Source organism: Triplophysa rosa, linkage group LG4 (assembly GCF_024868665.1).
Source record: "Triplophysa rosa linkage group LG4, Trosa_1v2, whole genome shotgun sequence".
NCBI classification, from domain to species: Eukaryota; Metazoa; Chordata; class Actinopteri; order Cypriniformes; family Nemacheilidae; genus Triplophysa; species Triplophysa rosa.
The window spans coordinates 513,132-532,137 of NC_079893.1; the positions used below are offsets into that span (position 1 = coordinate 513,132).

The following is a 19,006-nucleotide window of genomic DNA, read 5'->3' on the forward strand; positions in this document are numbered from 1 at the left end:
GATTTTACTCACGGTTTGTGTCTGTCTGTACTTTATTAAACAATTTTTGGAAAGGACTTTCCCATATTTCTCCATTTTGAATTGGCAATTCTTCATGATCAGTTTTTTCAGATTGTTCCAATTATCCCAGAATTGATTTGTATTGACGGACTTCTGGATTATTGTCAGCTGTTTTGGGGTGTAAAGGGCTTTTTTGGTTCTGCGTGTATGTTTGTATTGTTTTAATGTTTCACAGTAAAGAAGTGGAATCTCTGCATTATTTGGATCTCTGTGTTTCTGGTTTGACAGTGTTCTCAGTTTTTTGCGAAAGGTTTGACAGTCATGATCGAACCAGTTTTGGTCATTTTTGGATGTCTGATTTTTCCCCATTTTTGTTTTTAATTTTGATTGTTTTGCTGATTTTTCAAATATGAAATTTATATATTTTATGGCAAGATTGACACCTTCTTTAGTGTGATCATAGGTGTTATTTAGAAAGTTATCTAACAGCGTTTGTATTTTTTGACTGCTAAGTGCTTTCTGATATTCTTCTGCGCTATCTTCAGCCCATCTGTATGGTTTTCTGATATTGTTCAGCTCACTGGGCTCTGTGTTAATGTTATTTTCTGTCTTTTTGAGATGTAGAGTAATTTGACTGTGATCAGATAGCGGGGTTAGTTCTCTAATAGTGAATGATCTGAGAGATGAAGGATCTATGGCTACGTTCATACAGCACCAGAATTCGGTTGTCAGTCCTGTATTTGAGTTCTTAATACGGTTGTGTTCACACGCAGTTCGGTTATTTACGAGTTTGACAACCGTATTCTATAACCGAACTCACACCTTTAAATTTTTGGGACTCACAACCGCATTTGCGGAGAAGCCCTGCTGTGTGAACGGAATCGTACTGGACAACTAGCCCAGCGTTCCATTCCGAAGTGATCATCCCTATGCCCTACTCTATTCGAAGAGTAAATCTCTTTATGTGTAAACTCTAGAGGGGAAAACGCAGTTGTATTGTTACTATTTATTTGGAGTGACGTTTTGTATGGTGTCCCCTTTTCGGACGGTCCCTTCGGAGGGCGATATATCCCGTTTGGAACGCACCACTTGTCTGTCACGTCATGTGACGTATTCACGTGCAGAAGTTTCACGCCGTTAATGACTGGTTGTAGTGAGTGAATCAGAACTCAATGTTGTGGACTGTTGATCTTCCAACGCCGAACAGGTGCGCAACAGGTGCGTATTCCACAAGCATCCCTAGACGCCAGAGGGCGATTGCGACTATTTTCTGCACACATATTGCTCGTCGCATCTGGGTGTTGCTGCATTTCGCAATGTGAGCCTCTAGCAATTCACAGAGACAAAGATAGGAATTGTGCGTCATGCATAAATTTTCAATCCAGTCACTCTCCTCCACCAGAGTTGCTCCCACCAGTTTTGCGGTCTGGGAGCAACCCCCATTGTGCGCTCTGCTGTTAGTGCTGTGTTTAAAAACAAAAGGGTTTAAAGTATAAAAATAGTCTCAGCCGCCGTCCGTGTCTGTTTATTACTTCTTTGCGAGTTAGTTTTGTTTAGTTAGTTTTTTAGTTTTAGTTCGTTTTTTGCTATATAGCACTAAATCCATTGCGATAATGTCTGTAGTATGCACCATGTTTCATGTGTACGTCCGTCACTATGGTTACAAGCGTCGCGTGCGAATACCATACAGGCTTGAGTTCGGTTTCTCGTTCAAACAGACAGTATACAAGCTGCAACTTTAAACCGGTGTGTGAACAGGACATTTCGAGTTTCGAGACATTGCGATGACTGCATGAACGTGCCTATGTCTGTTATCATGTAATCGACTGTACTGTTCCCAAGCGGTGAGCCAAAAGTGAATCTCCCTAAAGTGTCTCCACGTAACCTACCGGTGACAATGTACAGACCCAGACTTCCACTGAGCTGCAGGAGATCTTTCCCATTCTTATTCACAATACGCTCAGGATTGTTTCTGTGGATATGTGAGAATGTGTTATTGATGCAGGTCAGTTTGCTGATGATATATTTACTTCCTTGTGTGTCGGTAAAGTCCGGCTGTAGTCCTGTTCTGGCATTCAGGTCCAGATGAGCACATTTTCCTGGGCCTGGTAGTGACTCGACTCCTTCTCTAATGTTGGGAACGTGTCTTCGCTGTAGTACGGAGACTCTGTGATGGCGGGATGTACGTATATGGCACACAGGAATATATCTTTTTGGGATGGAAGTAGATCCTTGTGGATTTTGAGCCAGGTGGTGTTTGCCATGTTTCACCGTGTTGATGTGGTTGTGGAATTCAGAATTGTACCAGATGATTTGTACTCCCGAGTCTCTGCCCTGTCAGACTGTGTTGAGTTTTTGTGATGGTAGAATCATTTCTCTGTAGTTGGGGGGCAGTGGGTGGTGGTGTTTGCCCTGCTCCATGTCTCCTGTAGAATTATAATGTCCATGTCCTTGATGCTCTTCTGGAATTCTGTGTTTGAGCTCTTTAGCCTGAATGCTGTAGAGTCCAAGCCTTGGATATTCCACATTGATACTGAAAGAGACCTTCTAAGAGTTCAAGGTGTAGAGTTCTTGTTTCCAAAGAATAAGAGGTCATCCTTTTCTAATATACATTTGTAATGTTTAAAAGATACGTTGTCTTTTTTATTTTACATTATTAATCTGGAGTTTGAATGACCTGTAGACTGTCATGAAGTCAGTTGTGCACTGATGTAGTTGAGCGGCTGTCTGACCTCACTCATCTCCAGGGTCTTTGACAGCCTGTGCGTAGCTCCTGGAGTGTGGTGGTGGTGCTGAGTTTGGTGTGTTTTCAGCTGAAGGTGGGTGCCACCGCTGGGTTAGCTGCTGGGGGCTGTGGCACCGTTCTGGTGTTGTTCCTCTGCCTGGAGTGATGTCTTTGTGGTGGCGAGGATCTTGGGTGGTGGTCTGGTTTCTGCAGGTGTAATGATGTAGGCAGAGGTCTGTGGTGATGTTCAGCTGCGTGAGGTGTTCTGAGGTAGACTTTGGTGTGGGATGGGGGTTCCCAGTATTGTCCAATCGTTGGTGCTCGTTCTCTGTGACGAGACTGTGGGTTTCTGCTGGGTCTCTGGGTTTGTGGAGTGGAGTGTGATGTGTTGTCTCTCTCTCTCTCTCTCTCTCTCTCGCTCTCTGTCTTTGGCTCAGAGAGAGAGAGGGAACAATGGTCTCTCACATGCTGTGAGCCTCGCACACACAATAGCCCTTATGTGAGCGAGACGCTGCCGGATTGATTTGCTTCTCTGGAGGCTTGATGGCAGCGAGAGAGCTGCATGTGTTGAGATCCCTGGAGAGACCCGACGTTCCCGGTGGGGACGCACAGCATGGGGGTGGGGGCGGTGATTACAGGTGCATTAGAAATGAGCTCTTGATAAAGGATAGTTCCCCGCAAAAATCTCATTTATTCAGCCTCAGGTAATGCTGGGTGGTATAAAGGTACAGTTTTAACCATCCCACATCTGTACTATAGTCTTTACTATAATAAATTGTGGTATACTATAGTATATTGTATTTATTATTCTATTGACATATTCATAAATCATATCAACATAAATAAATCATCATATTATTATATTATATCATATATTTTCCTGTAGTCGTAATTTGATAAACTGTAGTAAATACTGTAGAATACTGTGGTATATATAGCATTTACTATAGCAAGATTAAAAAACTAGCAATCTATGAAATTGTACTGTAGTTTACTATAGTAAATACTACAGTATACTATGGCGTTTCATGTGGGATGCTGTGGCAGAAATGTGCTTTTTAATTGTTTCTGTGGTAGATATTGTGCCTGCCTTTCAGTGGGCAGGACAGCTTTACGTTATTTACACATGACAGTAAAGTAGAAACATGGAGTTTTGTGAAAATATGATGAGTAAGAACTTTAGATACTATAAAACTATAACTATATGAGAGGAGTTTGTTAGGCCCAACATGAAGCTGAGTAAGTGTTTATGGTTTCGAATAACTTTACAACTTATCCAAAAAATATTATTTAGCCTAACTGATGTGCGGTCACATACAGTATATTTGCAATTTTTAAAATAACGGCACAATTTTGTTCTTTATAAATGACGCCAAACCTAACAGCTTAGCGTAGGATAGTAATGTATTTCATCTGAAAACACGGCGCACAAGATTTTAACGTAAAGATTCTTAAGTGATAAATTGACAGAATTTCTACATGAAGACAGAGTTTGTATTTCAGGGTGAACTGTTGCTTTAAGAGGTGCTGTGAAATGTGAGTGGAAGTGACAGTCGTCGTCTCTGTAAATTGAGTTTCTCGTGCTTCGCTCGCAGGCCTCTCACGTGAGTCACTGGCTTCTTTCAAAGCTGTCATGTTTATTATTCTGTTGATGTCTTGTCTCTCTCCATCTCAGCATCTCTTCTACAAACACACAACAGCTCTTATTGTACATCCATGAGTAAACATTACACTGACATCATAGAAGACAAGCCATACTGTCCAAATAAAGAAAGAGCAGAGGTGGTTTTAACAATCCATTCCAAACATATGCTGTTTTATAATGTGTCGTAATATACATATCAGTTATATACTGTATAATGGATGTAAAATTTGTTTTATGGCAATTTTTTGTATGTTTTAAAAACGAGGTTGTTGTTGTTGTTCATTTTTCACACAGATTTGCTGGTAATATGTACATTTAACAGTGGAAGGTTTGGACAAAATATATTAGTTTGGAAAATAGTTTTGTTTTTTATGATAAGAAATACTTTTATCTACTTGTGTTTATTTGTATTGTATATTTGCACAAGGGACAGACATTTTATAGGAAAATGGCTTGGGAGTTTCCTCCAGGCAAGACAAAAACCTCTTGGTTGCCATTTTTGGTCACGTCTTTCCAGTCCCGGCCTCCCGCTGTTATCTCGTGCACTGAGAGAATCAGTATGTGCCCCCCCCCCCCCCCCCCCCCCCCCCCCCCCCCCCCCCCCCCCCCCCCGATCTCTGCCGAATGATAGTCTCATAGCAAACACAACACAACATCCATTCATCTTGACAATAATTCCTCTATCAGACAGACCAATTACAGGTTAAAAAACGCTCCATTAAATAATAGATTTCACTGTTTAAGGGTTCATTGTTGACTGCTACTCTGTGTCACTTGAGACATTTTTGTAACATTCAAAAACTAAAAGGAAAAGGTCACACATTCTCAGCAAAGTAACATTTTCCTGGCAGGGTTCAAGTCACAAGACTTCTGCTTGAATATAACGTTAATGCAGAGACCGCAGCAGCTTTCTTGAAACAGGTTCTAAGCTTTATTTTATGATCAGCAGAGTTAATGAGTGCCAGACCTCAATGAGGAAAAGCAATATTAAAACCCAACCAATCGACGTCTGCATGGATCGGTAGCAAAAGTGAATGTTCCAGCTACAATGTCACTGTTGACATTCCCACGAGCCTGATTTCACCTTGAGCATCAGCGCTGTTGAATCCCTCTCTTATAGACGCATGTCGTCAGTGACAGGCACGCCGTGCCCCTCTGAGCTATAACACCCTCTATTTTCAGTCTTTACCAAACAAATACCATCAAGTCATTTTCATAGATTTACTGCCATATATTTGTGTAGTGATGTTAAACTGCAGTTAAACATGCAGAAACTAAACGTAATCTGCTGTTGACTGACAAAAGATAGCAAAGCGTTTACAAAACAGACGAGGAATGCAGGTCCAGTTTGATCTGTCAGATTTACTACTGGGTGGCACAGAATACAATTTGCACCGTTATAATCACTTGCCTTTGAATTGGAGAAATGGCCAAAAGTCAAAAAAATAAGCTATAAGAGTATAAACAATGAAATCTTTCATAAGAACAGACAAATAGAGCTCTCAGTGATGCACAGAAATGAACGCATGGAGTAAAATCTCACCAAATGTTGAAAACTATCTTATGTAGATTTGTTAAGGACACATCAAATATTTAAAAGGCCAGTTCTTCATCTAGGTTGAATGACCTACATGTGTGTGGATGAAGGTTAAAAACATTTGAAGTTGACATCAGCCAAACCCCGCCCACATTTTCTTAAAAACCCCTCCTTGAAAGCAGGTGAGTTGGCAGGGTATACATTTTGGGAACCTGGATTAGACACACAGGGACTTTTGTCTCCAACGAGACTCACGGAAGGACTAAGAGAAAAGCTCCTAACTTTGGGTTTGATTACATAAGGAAAAATGGGGCTTGGCGTGAGTTTATGTTTCTAACACTTTATGGATTATTTTGCTTCACATTAAAAATGATTTGTTTATGTTTTTGGTAACGTTTCTTTTTTTAAAGTTATGTATTAGTTGTATGTGTTATGTATGCTATTGTATATCTGATTGTCAATAGACAGGGAATGATAAATACAAATTGGCGGCGACTTCAGAGGATGGAGCCAAAATGCCAAAAAAGGGGAAAAGAAAGCAGAAGGACATGGACGATTTGAAAAAAGAAGTGGATCTGGTGCGATACTCGTATAAAAAAATTAACACATAAAGTACACAATAAAATGACTTTTTTTAAAATGAGCAATATTTAGTTGTGAATGGAACTCTTTGGGTTTTTTTCTGCAGGATGATCATAAGTTAACTCTCGATGAACTTCACCGCAAATACAGCACCGACCTGACCAGAGTGAGTAGTTAAAAAAAATTCAACCGTAACAATTTTATGACTTGTGATGTTATTCACACATTTGTTGGAGGATTAGATACTTTTTTCACTTGTAACATGATTGCAAAACATTGAAATGTAACATTAAGCTCAAGACGTCTCTCATGTCTGATTGGCACCTTCAACACTAACCTAATAATTATATATACAAAAGCTGCATTTAGATGTTTACCGGTTCAAAGCAGGTGTGTTTAAGGTGAAACAGTTCATGTATTTTGGCTAGAAATGAACTAAAACATAATAAAATATTAGCAAAATGTATTTGTGTGTATCATTATTCTAGCCATGGAACCTGATCTCACGGGAACTCGTAACTATTTTACAAGATGGCTAATTCTTATAAATTCATACAATGTGAATCATACCAAAATGTATAATTATTAGAAATACTTAAGCCGCTCCTTTAACCCCACCCCTAAACCTAACATAACTGGTGCAAAAGCATATCATACTAAAATGTAAAAATAAGATTGCACGAATTCATACGAATTAGCCATGTTGTGTGATACTTACCAATTCTCATAAGATTGTGCTGGTCCATACTTGTGTAATGGAAAGCCGTTCACGCCAATGTTAGCAATGCCCCGCCCCGTTTATTTCCACCCAACTGCTGTAAGCGTGAAAGAGGAGGGGCACGATTGCCACTGTTTGGTGAAGCTCACCTGAAGCACTGGTTTTGGGCACTCCTCTGGGAATCAAAATCTTCTTCCGTACATGCCCATTGGTGTACTTGCAGGTCCAAGAGGGAGGTGGCCAAAGAAAGTGGGTTGTCAACTAGCTTAGCCATTGGACGTGCACTCCCGGATGAAAGGGTGCGTGTTGCTGACATTGGGCCGCCCCTACCCGGACCACACCCTCTGCACTATCCAAACCTTACCCTATCACCACAAGGACACCATGTCCCCTCTTAATAATAAAATATTCTTTTATTTTAATTTAAAATATGAAATCAAGGCCTGAAAACCACACCCTCTGTCTGTCTTCACTTACTGTTTATTTCTGGCAGGGCTTGACCGCTTCCCGTGCGAGAGATGTCTTAGCCCGTGATGGACCCAATGCTCTGACCCCACCTCCTACGACTCCTGAATGGGTTAAGTTCTGCAAACAGCTCTTTGGTGGATTCTCAACACTGCTGTGGATTGGTGCAATTCTGTGTTTCCTGGCATATGGAATCCAGGCTGCCTCCGAGGACGAACCAGCAAATGACAATGTATGAGAGATTAACAATTGTCTTTGGCACAATTAACTTTATGGTCATTAAGTCACAGATATGTAAACCACAAATGAAAACCTTTTTTGTAGCTTTATCTGGGAATTGTGCTGGCTGCTGTTGTCATAATCACAGGATGCTTCTCATACTATCAAGAAGCCAAGAGTTCTAAAATCATGGAATCTTTCAAGAACCTTGTCCCTCAGGTACAGAAATGTTCATTTGTTCTGTTAAAAATGTGGCTGTCACACAGAACTAAGAATGTGGTCTGGGTTATTCTGGTCATGTAGCAAGCCCTGGTTGTGCGTGATGGAGAGAAGAAGAGCATCAATGCAGAGGAAGTAGTCGCTGGTGATTTGGTGGAGGTCAAAGGTGGAGACAGAATCCCAGCTGACCTGCGTATTATCTCTGCACAAGGATGCAAGGTAAGACCTACCGTAAATGATATCAAAGTAACAGAATAATATACTCCTGCTTATTGACTTATCTACTGTGTGAATGAAGAAGAGAAGAAACTTGAATCTTCCCTTTTTCCTTTCCAGGTGGACAACTCTTCGCTCACCGGTGAATCTGAGCCTCAGACTCGTACTCCCGACTTCTCCAATGAAAACCCTCTGGAGACGAGAAACATTGCCTTCTTCTCTACCAACTGTGTTGAAGGTACAGAACATCTGAAGTATGATGAATAAAATCAAAAGGAATAGTTAAAAATAAACAGCTTCAAATTTGAACATATCTTCTAGGTACTGCCAGAGGCATTGTCATCAACACCGGTGACCGCACAGTCATGGGCCGCATCGCCACTCTCGCCTCAAGCCTTGAAGGTGGAAAAACACCAATCGCTAAAGAGATCGAACACTTCATCCACATCATCACTGGAGTGGCTGTTTTCCTGGGTGTGTCCTTCTTCATCCTCTCTCTGATTCTTGGATATGGCTGGTTGGAAGCCGTCATTTTCCTTATTGGAATCATTGTTGCCAATGTACCCGAGGGTCTCCTTGCCACTGTAACTGTAAGTGCAGCCACATTGTTTAATCTGTTGGGTCTTTTCCAAAACCTTCTTACTAGCATGCCTAAGCCAAAAATGAATACTTAACTTGTATATACTCTTGCAGGTGTGTCTGACTCTGACCGCCAAACGTATGGCAAAGAAGAACTGTCTGGTGAAGAATCTTGAAGCTGTGGAGACTCTCGGCTCAACCTCCACCATCTGCTCGGACAAGACGGGAACTTTAACCCAGAACCGGATGACCGTGGCTCACATGTGGTTTGACAACCAGATTCATGAAGCAGACACCACGGAGAACCAGAGCGGAACCTCATTTGACAAAAGCTCTCCGACTTGGGCGGCCCTTGCTCATGTCGCTGGCCTGTGCAACCGTGCCGTCTTCCTTGCTGATCAGAACCATGTGCCAATCCTAAAGGTATTCTTGAGCACTCAATATTTACCTTAAAGAAGTCTAAAATTTACATCTAGAGTGACTAGAAGTCCACCACAGTATGGTGTTGATGCAAGTGAAACTCAATCAATCTTTTGCAGCGAGAAACAGCTGGCGATGCCTCCGAGTCTGCTCTGTTGAAGTGTATAGAGCTTTGCTGCGGTTCGGTGAAAGAAATGAGAGACAAGTACACCAATATTGCTGAGATCCCTTTCAACTCCACCAACAAATACCAGGTGTTTTATACTCTGAGAGATTCTCTGTAGATCAGATGGTACAGATTTGACTAGTCTGGCTAACAGCATCTAATCTGCTTCGCTCTAGCTCTCAGTCCACAAGAATCCCAATTCCTCAGAGTCTAAACACCTGCTGGTGATGAAAGGAGCCCCTGAGAGAATCCTGGACCGATGCTCCTCTATTCTCATCCAAGGAAAAGAGAAACCTCTGGAAGATGAATTGAAAGATGCTTTCCAGAATGCTTACGTAGAGCTCGGAGGTCTTGGAGAAAGAGTGCTGGGTAATGCCACCTCATAACGCTCTGTTATCGCTGCCAAAGTATAACACACATTGGTCATTCCTGGTTCTTTCTCACAGGTTTCTGCCACTTTTCCCTCCCTGATGACCAGTTCCCTCAAGGTTTTGCATTTGATACAGATGAAGTGAACTTCCCCACAGAGAATCTGTGTTTTGTCGGCCTCATGTCCATGATCGACCCGCCTCGCGCCGCCGTTCCAGATGCCGTGGGCAAGTGCAGGAGTGCTGGAATCAAGGTGTTGTTTCACCTTGATTCAAAATCCCCTACCTAAAAATATTTCACCCGTAAATTAATCAAATGATAAAGCACCTATGTGTTCTATCACAGGTTAGCATGGTTTCTTGTGACCATCCAATTACAGCTAACGCTAATGTCAAGGGTCTTGAGTCAAGACGTTATCCTTGATTCAAGATCCACTGGTTGAATATGTTGCACCTTTGTTGCGACATATTCAATTTCGTTCACATTGCTATCAAATTTAGTTGCTCAAGTGATGATTCTGACAGGTGATCATGGTTACTGGTGACCATCCGATTACGGCTAAAGCTATCGCAAAGGGTGTCGGCATCATCTCTGAAGGCAACGAGACTGTCGAAGATATTGCTGCACGTTTAAACATTCCTGTCGGAGAGGTTAATCCAAGGTAAAATCTCAACTGTAGTCACTGATCTACAAAATAGTAGGAAATAGGCTTTGCATCAATGTCTGCTAACACAAAGTTCACTTCCAGAGATGCTAAAGCGTGTGTGGTCCATGGAGGAGAATTGAAGAGCATGTCTGAGAATGAGCTGGATGACATCCTCCAACATCATACTGAAATCGTGTTTGCTAGAACGTCTCCACAACAAAAACTGATCATAGTGGAGGGTTGTCAGCGACAGGTACTATTTATCTTGCTCATGTTAGATGATTTTACTCAGGTTGGTATTATGCGTTTAAATGAGTCATATTGCACGGCTAAAACGAATATTATTGTTTGTTTTAGATGTAATGTAATGTGTATACAGGATTTAAGGTTGATAAACCCTGTATTTTCCACATGCCGTGCATGTTTGTATCTCCTCTTTGCCCCGCCTCTCTGAAACACGCTGATTTTTTACAAAGCTCATGGCTCTGAAAAGCGAGGTGTGCTGTGATTGGCCAGTTCACCAGTGCGTAGTGATTGGTCAAATACTGCAAGCATTTCACGGAAATGTAACTCCTCTTACCATATTCGGAACATCAGGTTCCAAAGCAATTGTACTGACAGACGATACAATGAGATTTATAATTACATCCACCTTAACTACATGTAGATTTGGGCGGTGTTAGTCAAAACATGTTATGAAGTTACGTAGACTCGCCGGGGTGTGGCTACTCGAGGCGTTTCAGGGAGGTCTGGTTGAGCATTCGCTTTTACAGAATGCATCTTTTGTTCCCACACGTTCATTTCTGCAATTTTATGTGTCTAATACATGCATGGGCAACTTATAACACACCAAAGACACAGAAAAACACGTACTTTCGCCATATGACCCCTTTAACGCTTTTCCATCTTTATCAGGGTGCCATCGTGGCTGTGACGGGTGATGGTGTGAATGACTCTCCCGCTCTGAAGAAGGCTGATATCGGTGTGGCTATGGGCATCGCTGGATCTGACGTGTCCAAACAGGCCGCTGACATGATTCTGCTGGACGACAACTTTGCCTCAATCGTCACTGGAGTGGAAGAAGGTATGAAATGTTATTGAATGCACAACATTTATAAATATTTATTTGACACTCAAACGTGCAACTTAATTATAGGACGTCTGATCTTCGACAACTTGAAGAAATCTATTGCCTACACCCTGACCAGCAACATCCCTGAGATCTCACCCTTCCTTTTGTTTATCATTGCCAATATTCCTCTACCCTTGGGTACTGTCACCATTCTCTGCATTGACCTGGGCACTGACATGGTAGGTGAAAAGAAGTAGATTGGGTAACGTTTCTGCTGATAACTTTTCTTTTTCTCGTATTGCTTGGATCACTACCTAGGTAGAGCGCCACCTGTTGGTCAGAAAACTGCAAACATTTTAACTTGCATTTTTTTTGTTAAAAGCCACAACTTTGTGTTCATAATTCAATTTCTGATCCCATGATCATCAGACCATGCTGGAGAACATTTTTTTACATTCCAAACTGTTTACAACAAAGTTGACTTGAATGAAGCGACATCACATCTGCTCATTTCAGTGACAATAACCATGTCCTGAAGTAACCCTAACAAACCATGAGCTTTGAAATGGCTTGGTGTAAAATCACTTCGGATTCAGTGTTTTATGCTCAATTGTTTACACATTGCACTTTCACTGTTTTCGAATTTGCTGTTTTGTGTCATGCCACAGGTTCCTGCGATCTCATTGGCCTACGAAACTGCTGAAAGTGACATCATGAAGAGACAACCCAGAAATGCTAAAACAGACAAGCTGGTGAATGAGAGGCTCATCAGTATGGCCTACGGTCAAATCGGTAGGAGCAATTTTTTTACAGAGAGCTCAGAATGTTTGTTTCTGAATGTTTAAATTTATAAATCACAAAATATAAGTGAAATGATCAACATCTCATGATTAACATATGTAACTAATTTGCCATTTCAATACTTTAATTTTGTTATTTCGAGTTAAAAACTCCACTTAACATGTGGAAGAAGACAATGGGTGACAAGGATGTTTTTAGTAAGTAATGTAGTAAGTTACTACACAAATTGAACCACCTATTAAACAATTATTTTGACCAAACTAAATTTTAGGTATGATGCAAGCGGTCGCAGGGTTCTTTGCCTACTTTGTCATTCTTGCTGAGAACGGATTCCTGCCATCTGATCTAATAGGCATCCGAGTCAATTGGGATGATAAATACGTCAATGACCTGGAAGACAGCTACGGCCAACAGTGGGTGAGTGTCGCAGCTGTGCTGCAATCTGTGAAACATTCCAAACCTCAATTTCATCATATTTCCCCCTGTGTTTTTATGCACAGACGTACGAGCGCAGAAAGATTGTGGAGTTCACGTGTCACACGGCATTCTTCGCCAGTATCGTGATCGTGCAGTGGGCAGATCTGATCATCTGTAAAACCAGGAGAAATTCCATCGTACAGCAGGGAATGAGGTATGCAAACAAAGAGCCGTCTTCAAACAAACCACATTGACTCATGTCTTTGAGAATGGCTTGTTCGCTCAGTTTCAGGCGCATTTGGACTCTAAAAGGCCACTACCAGAAAAAATAATTCATATTATTATTATTATTGTAAAAGGGTGTGATGGTCATCATCATTGTTGTAGAGTCATAGCCTGGTTAGCCAGAGACAAAACTTAAAAACAAAACATCTTTGTATCACAGAAACAAAATCCTCATCTTTGGATTATTTGAGGAAACTGCTTTGGCCGCCTTCCTGTCTTACTGTCCGGGCATGGACGTGGCTTTGAGAATGTACCCACTCAAGTAAGTGAACGTGTCTAGTTTGCACTAGATGATGTCAAAAGACACAAACAACAATGTTGTTTTGTTTGTAGACCATGCTGGTGGTTCTGTGCCTTCCCATATTCACTGCTCATCTTTGTCTATGATGAAGTCAGAAGATACATCCTTAGACGGAGCCCAGGAGGTAAGAAAAGAGTTTGCTGCCATTCACCTCAACAAAGCTTTTCTTCATTTTACGACTGACAAATCTGTTTCCCAAGAAAGTTTGATTTTAAATGGGATCAGTGTAACTTTCATAACAATATTTTCCGTTGTTCTCCATTCCTTCGAGAGATGAAGGTTGAAATAACTCTTTATTGCTTTATTGTCTCAGGCTGGGTGGAGAAAGAAACATACTACTGACACGAGACCACCTTCTATTGCAAACGTATGCAAGCAGACCTTCATTGTGATGTCTTTCAAATCATACAGAATGTTCTCATTTTCAACCAATAAACATTCAGTCCAATCACATTCGTGTTGCGTTTGTTTTTGTGACTCCAACATTTGTAATAAAATTAGAAAGAAGAAAATGTCTTTTTTAACACAGTTGATAGGGCATTACAATAGATGTTGTGGAAAATGAAGGAAACAAACATATGATCACAATTCAAGTGAAAGGGGGATAAAAATAGGCTAAATATAAAGAACATAAAACGTTTATGTTCAACTGAATACTGACCTGTATAGAAAGCAAAATGATAATAGGCTTTCTGACATCAGACTCAATAAGCATTCACTTCTCCCACTAGGGGGCACTCTTCTTGTCTAAAATTAGGGGTTGACATGATAGTTTCCATGACAACACATTTATAGTCTAGAGCCCACAGCTTGTAAATAAAATTCGAGATATTTTTAGCTCCCCTGCTTTGAAGATGCAGTCTCCTTGCTACAGACAGCATTGGTCAATTCTCAAGCAATATTTCTGCCTAATGGGCCTAATCCCTGTAATGAGGATAATCCATAAAAAGACACAAATAATGACCATGAAATGAGATCCCGAGTGAATAATGTTGAGGGAAACGTGACAAAAACAGCTTGTCAAATACGTCCAATTAAAACGAACGAATTCCACCATGACGTCATTTAAACTCACGTGAATATGCTATAGCTACAAGTGAAGATCTACAGCACACGAGGCTTTGAATCTACGCTGCCCTTACTAACCTTAGGCTACTGAGAAAATTGCGAATGAAAAACCAAGCTGGTCAGGATTTTCACGACCTAAAAATGCTTACATTTGCACGTTTCAGGTTAAACGCTTAATCCAACGCAAATACATTTTAACCAGGTTACTCTGAGCTCACCCAAGCATAGACACTCCATCCAAAATAAATGTTGACTTTAAAGAAAACGTGTTAACACGTCAATTCTTTTCATTTTCATAAATCAAGATCAAAGAAAGAGTGGCGAAGAGTCAATGCCATTCATTTAACGTCATCAAAGTTCAGAGGAGAAAGTCTGACACTATCTCAAAGATCGCTGATCTCTCTCTCTTCTTCTCTGCACGCCACGCCCCCTTTCTCCGCGTTACCATAGCGATACGAGCAGACGTCACTGTGAAAAAGCACGCCGTATATAAGCGTTTGAACGCTCGGTCTGTGTAACTCGGTTTGGATGCGTGTTCGGGTGGAGAGACGCGTCCGGCGGTGACCAAGAAGACAATCTCAAGAAAAAACGGGATTTGGGGACTTTTAATTTGTTGTTTTTAAAGAAACTTTGGAATTTTTTGAAGACCCGGGTGGTCGTTTTAATCAAGAGAGGCAAAATGGGACGAGGAGTAAGTGTGAATTTGTCTATCGTTTTTTGAAGACTCACTTTACAGTAAAATGTCTTGTGTTGTTTTTCATTGTGTTTGCGCTTAATGAAAACACGTTGTGGTTTGGTGACTGGTGGCTTTCTCATGGTTTCTTTTTCAGCGGCTCCCGAAGTGAAAGACTTCCGCAGTTTAAATGAATGAGAGATTTATGCGCCCACCCTATCGATTTAGACGAACCCCGTTTATTTTCCAGGAAAGAGCAACAACTTGACGTCTGTGGCTTTAAGAGCAAGTCCGACTCCTCGAGTGTAACGTTAAAGATTACAGGAATGTCACGTTAGCAGGCGCGCAAACTTCCTACACGGCCACGATGTCGCGCGGCCTGTTTGTCTAAGCAAATGTTGTCTTGTGACTTTTAGTAATCGTGTATGTCACGAGAGAGAAACTATGCATGCCTGTGTTGTTGTATAGCTCACGGAAAAACCTAAAGAAACTGCGAAGATTTGTGTTTAGCACTCGACGACGTGATACTGTATCTTATACGCGACATGTTGAAATATTCCCTGTTCTGTTTTACAGTTATTGAGATGATCGTGAAATGCAGTGGATTGTTTAGTGTAAAACAACTCTTTTTTTTCTTTCTTTCTTTTTTTAAAGCTCATGATACGTAACTCAACCTCGTGATGCACAAGATAAACCGTTAAATCTCCATTTCCCCTATGAAAATGAAAATGAACTAACGTTATGGTTTTACTGTAGTAAATGTGCGCTGACCATACTTTTGGCCTATTGATTTACATTTGTACAAATACCATGGTTAGATTTACTATAGTCTCACCTCAAACAAAAAAACAACAACTACAGTTATTATATTTTCGTAAGCGTTTTTACTCTACAACATAAAGAAACCTAAAAACCCGAAATGTCGCGATACATGCGATAGAAAGTTAAACTAGTAAACTAAAACTAATATGAATAGGTTACTACCTTGCTTTTCAAATACGAAATATACAGTCGAACATGTATTTATTTCATGCATTTGTCTGATCGATGGCACATTCAGGGGTGTCAAGTTGGCTTTGATCTGTTTGTTACTTTATCTCTGAGAAGCCGGAGGGGAGTTCAAGAGGCTGAAGTGAAGATACGGGAGACCGCAGCTCTTTTTGTGTCCTCATTGACTGGGCATTTAAACGATCGTTCCCTCCTCACGTACAGTCAGAATCGTGTGGTTTGTTGCTGTAGTGTGTGCACAAAAGCCACAATATCATGATCGCAGAATGAACTGGTGTTGTGTAACAGCAGAACACCACTCCCTGATATCATATGAGGCTCTTATCATCACTAGATATGATGCGTTCAGTCCCGCAGTACTCATGTGATGGTGCATTGAGCTACGCCCCCCCAACCCCATTAAATCCCACCGCAATGGGCAGATGTCTTGCCACTGTAGACTGGGTTGTGTATGTGTGCGGTGGAGAGTTAGGATTAATGCCCTGCAATTTACATCTTACAGAAGGATTTTGGTTCAGTGATATATTGAGTATTTTAACATGTTCTGTTGTATTGTATGGTTGCTGGTTTTTGGAATCTCTGAATGTGGTTCTGAACCAAGATATTACCCATAACCGCTAGGCTAGAGAGACAGCGAGGCATCTTTTTAAGTGAATGTCTTTGTTTGACCAGTATGGGCTTTTAATGGTTGATTTGCTCAAATGCATAAATGATCTTTATCTCACAGTGGGAGAGTACAAACCCCAGGCTCCGAAAAATTGGATATTGATTAAAATGTGAATTTAGGCACGTAGTGAAGTGTGCTTAAAGGTCGGCATCAGGTGTTGTTCACAGCTGCGTACTCAACCCCCCCCCCCCTCAGTGTGTATATAAGATCAGATTGTCAGCCCTCCTCTGAAGGGTTCAGCATTCTTTCCATTCATCGGTCACTATGTGTTAGTGAGACCTTTTGTCATTGACAGTCCCGTCTGACAGGAGAGGCAGAGCCACCCCGAGGGGCCGTCTCGGGACCCCTTACTTTTTTTGGTGTGGTGGACTACCAACGTTTAGTCTCCACGTGAACTTTTCTTGAACACCCCGCCAGAATTGTGCAAGTTTGTGACGTCAGATTGTCATGCTTCTGTTAAGACATTGTTGGTCTCTTAGGTGTTTCTTAGCTTCCCATAATTCCTCTTTATAAGGCCAAAGAGAAAATGTAAAACTGTGAAAGGTTTAATTTTGTAAAAAGTGGAGAAATGTGAAAAGTGAGGGGAAAGGGACACGCAGGAGGCTCTTGGGAACGTTCTGTCACAAATTATACCGGATCATCAGGTTTAAAGCGGCCCTAACACACGCGGTTTCTGCCAATCTCATATTAATCTTGAGTACCTATAGAGTAGTATTGCATACTTCGTATCTTCGAAGAGTATTTAGTTTGATCACATTTATAAAAGAGAGATACAGCTGTAGGATTATTTCCGAAAGCATACGGGGCGTGCGGGGGAGGGGTAGGCTGAACTAAAGCACGTGCGCACCCATTGCCAACAAAACACAGACATCAGTTTCACTCACCGCATGCGGTTCATGTCCGGCACCTTTTAGCGCTGGGACGGCTCCATATATCAGTTTCAAACCATCTCCAAATCCAGCGTTATATCCACCGTTTATAGAACATTCATCACCCAAATGCAGTGAACAAACAAACACCTGAACTTCTCTCTCTCTCTCTCCTGCACACAAGTGATATTGACGTCTGCGCATGCTCCTTCTCCTGCTCTCCTTGCTGCCGCGTGCTTTTCCTGGAGAATTGTCCAATAAGGGACAAAGAAAAATTGTTACGAAACAGTTTTATATGTTCCAAAAAAACTTTCTGAAACCTGTCCGATCGCTGGGGGAGTGTATCGAGCACAGAAATACTACGTCATACGGTCAACTCTTTTTGTCAACCATGTTAAGCATGAGAAGATGGCACGTTTAACATTGTGAAGAAGTCAGAATGCATGACACACCGTTGCAGCACCCCTTTAACGTACACTTGTGGAGCTGAAGGGAAGATGCTAAATAATTCCTATCAGTTGTTCCACGTTCCGCTCAAATGTTTGTGCTGCTTATTTAATGTGAATTGGAAAATTATTGAGAAAAGAAAGCAAACTAGAAGGATTAGATGATGGACCTTTGGTTTGTGTTCTTCAGCTAAACTGTGCTCGTGTGTAAATCTCTTGCTCTGGAGTAAACGCCTCGCGACTGGTGTGGACAAGTTTCTACGCTGTTTTCTTTTCAACCTTCCCTGTTTATTTGCCAAAGCCATTGATGGGTCTAGAGGTGTGGCTCCGTCTCCCGCCGCAACAGTGCAAAGTCCCAGAATGAGAGGAGCGATGTGTTTCTGCAGACTGTTTTTGGCACAAGCGCAAAGAAACTAAGTTGTTCATTAAACTCATGACATCCAGAATATTTTTTAGGAATATGAACAACATGAAGAGATTTGTGTCCTGCCATTGTTGGTTTATGTTTCATCCTTTAACTCCGTGTTAAACATTTGGCGTCTTTCTCATTGAACATGCATGTGGAAAGGGATCACGCGTGTATTATGATGAGCAAGCTTTTGAGATGGAAATGAGAACGCTGATGTAAGCCGTCACGATCGGTCGGGCGCTGCAGGTGTTGTGTTCTTTGTTTTGGGCTCCTTTTATCTTCACGTCCTTTCATGTACAGTATAAACAACTTTTCCACTTTATTATGTGGATTGGTATCAGTGAATACACCTGATGAAGAAACTAAAGTTTACTGCTAAGAATGAAGTGTGAGACCCGTGTTACCTGTTTGGAAATGGTGAACTTGATTTTAAAATATAAAAACTTATGAACTTATGAATGATAAGCCCAAATCATACACAATC

The 19,006-nt window shown here is 41.3% G+C and overlaps 2 protein-coding genes across 4 annotated transcripts in view; both read left to right on the plus strand.

Annotated features, from left to right (window-relative positions):
- LOC130552432 (sodium/potassium-transporting ATPase subunit alpha-1) overlaps positions 1–13,822 on the plus strand; it is a 36,365-nt gene extending 22,543 nt beyond the window's left edge. For 2 of the 3 annotated variants that reach the window (XM_057330704.1, XM_057330706.1), the window contains exons 2-22: positions 6,372–6,485; positions 6,596–6,655; positions 7,701–7,904; positions 7,997–8,110; positions 8,195–8,329; positions 8,447–8,564; positions 8,648–8,916; positions 9,020–9,328; positions 9,445–9,579; positions 9,668–9,860; positions 9,938–10,113; positions 10,385–10,521; positions 10,609–10,759; positions 11,422–11,590; positions 11,663–11,817; positions 12,247–12,370; positions 12,651–12,796; positions 12,880–13,010; positions 13,242–13,343; positions 13,415–13,506; positions 13,696–13,822. In XM_057330704.1, coding sequence (XP_057186687.1) covers positions 6,372–6,485; positions 6,596–6,655; positions 7,701–7,904; positions 7,997–8,110; positions 8,195–8,329; positions 8,447–8,564; positions 8,648–8,916; positions 9,020–9,328; positions 9,445–9,579; positions 9,668–9,860; positions 9,938–10,113; positions 10,385–10,521; positions 10,609–10,759; positions 11,422–11,590; positions 11,663–11,817; positions 12,247–12,370; positions 12,651–12,796; positions 12,880–13,010; positions 13,242–13,343; positions 13,415–13,506; positions 13,696–13,724 — 3,063 coding nt within the window. In that variant the 3' untranslated portion in view covers positions 13,725–13,822. Of the gene's footprint in view, positions 1–5,849; positions 6,227–6,371; positions 6,486–6,595; positions 6,656–7,700; positions 7,905–7,996; positions 8,111–8,194; positions 8,330–8,446; positions 8,565–8,647; positions 8,917–9,019; positions 9,329–9,444; positions 9,580–9,667; positions 9,861–9,937; positions 10,114–10,384; positions 10,522–10,608; positions 10,760–11,421; positions 11,591–11,662; positions 11,818–12,246; positions 12,371–12,650; positions 12,797–12,879; positions 13,011–13,241; positions 13,344–13,414; positions 13,507–13,695 lie in introns of those variants that run through there. The other variant, XM_057330705.1, reaches the window with a different exon arrangement.
- A 1,123-nt stretch (positions 13,823–14,945) lies between these two features.
- The window catches only part of LOC130553616 (sodium/potassium-transporting ATPase subunit alpha-1), a 19,957-nt gene continuing 15,896 nt past the window's right edge, over positions 14,946–19,006 (plus strand). Inside the window, exon 1 of the mRNA XM_057332685.1 lies at positions 14,946–15,141. Coding sequence (XP_057188668.1) covers positions 15,130–15,141 — 12 coding nt within the window. The 5' untranslated portion in view covers positions 14,946–15,129. The remainder of the gene's footprint in view (positions 15,142–19,006) is intronic.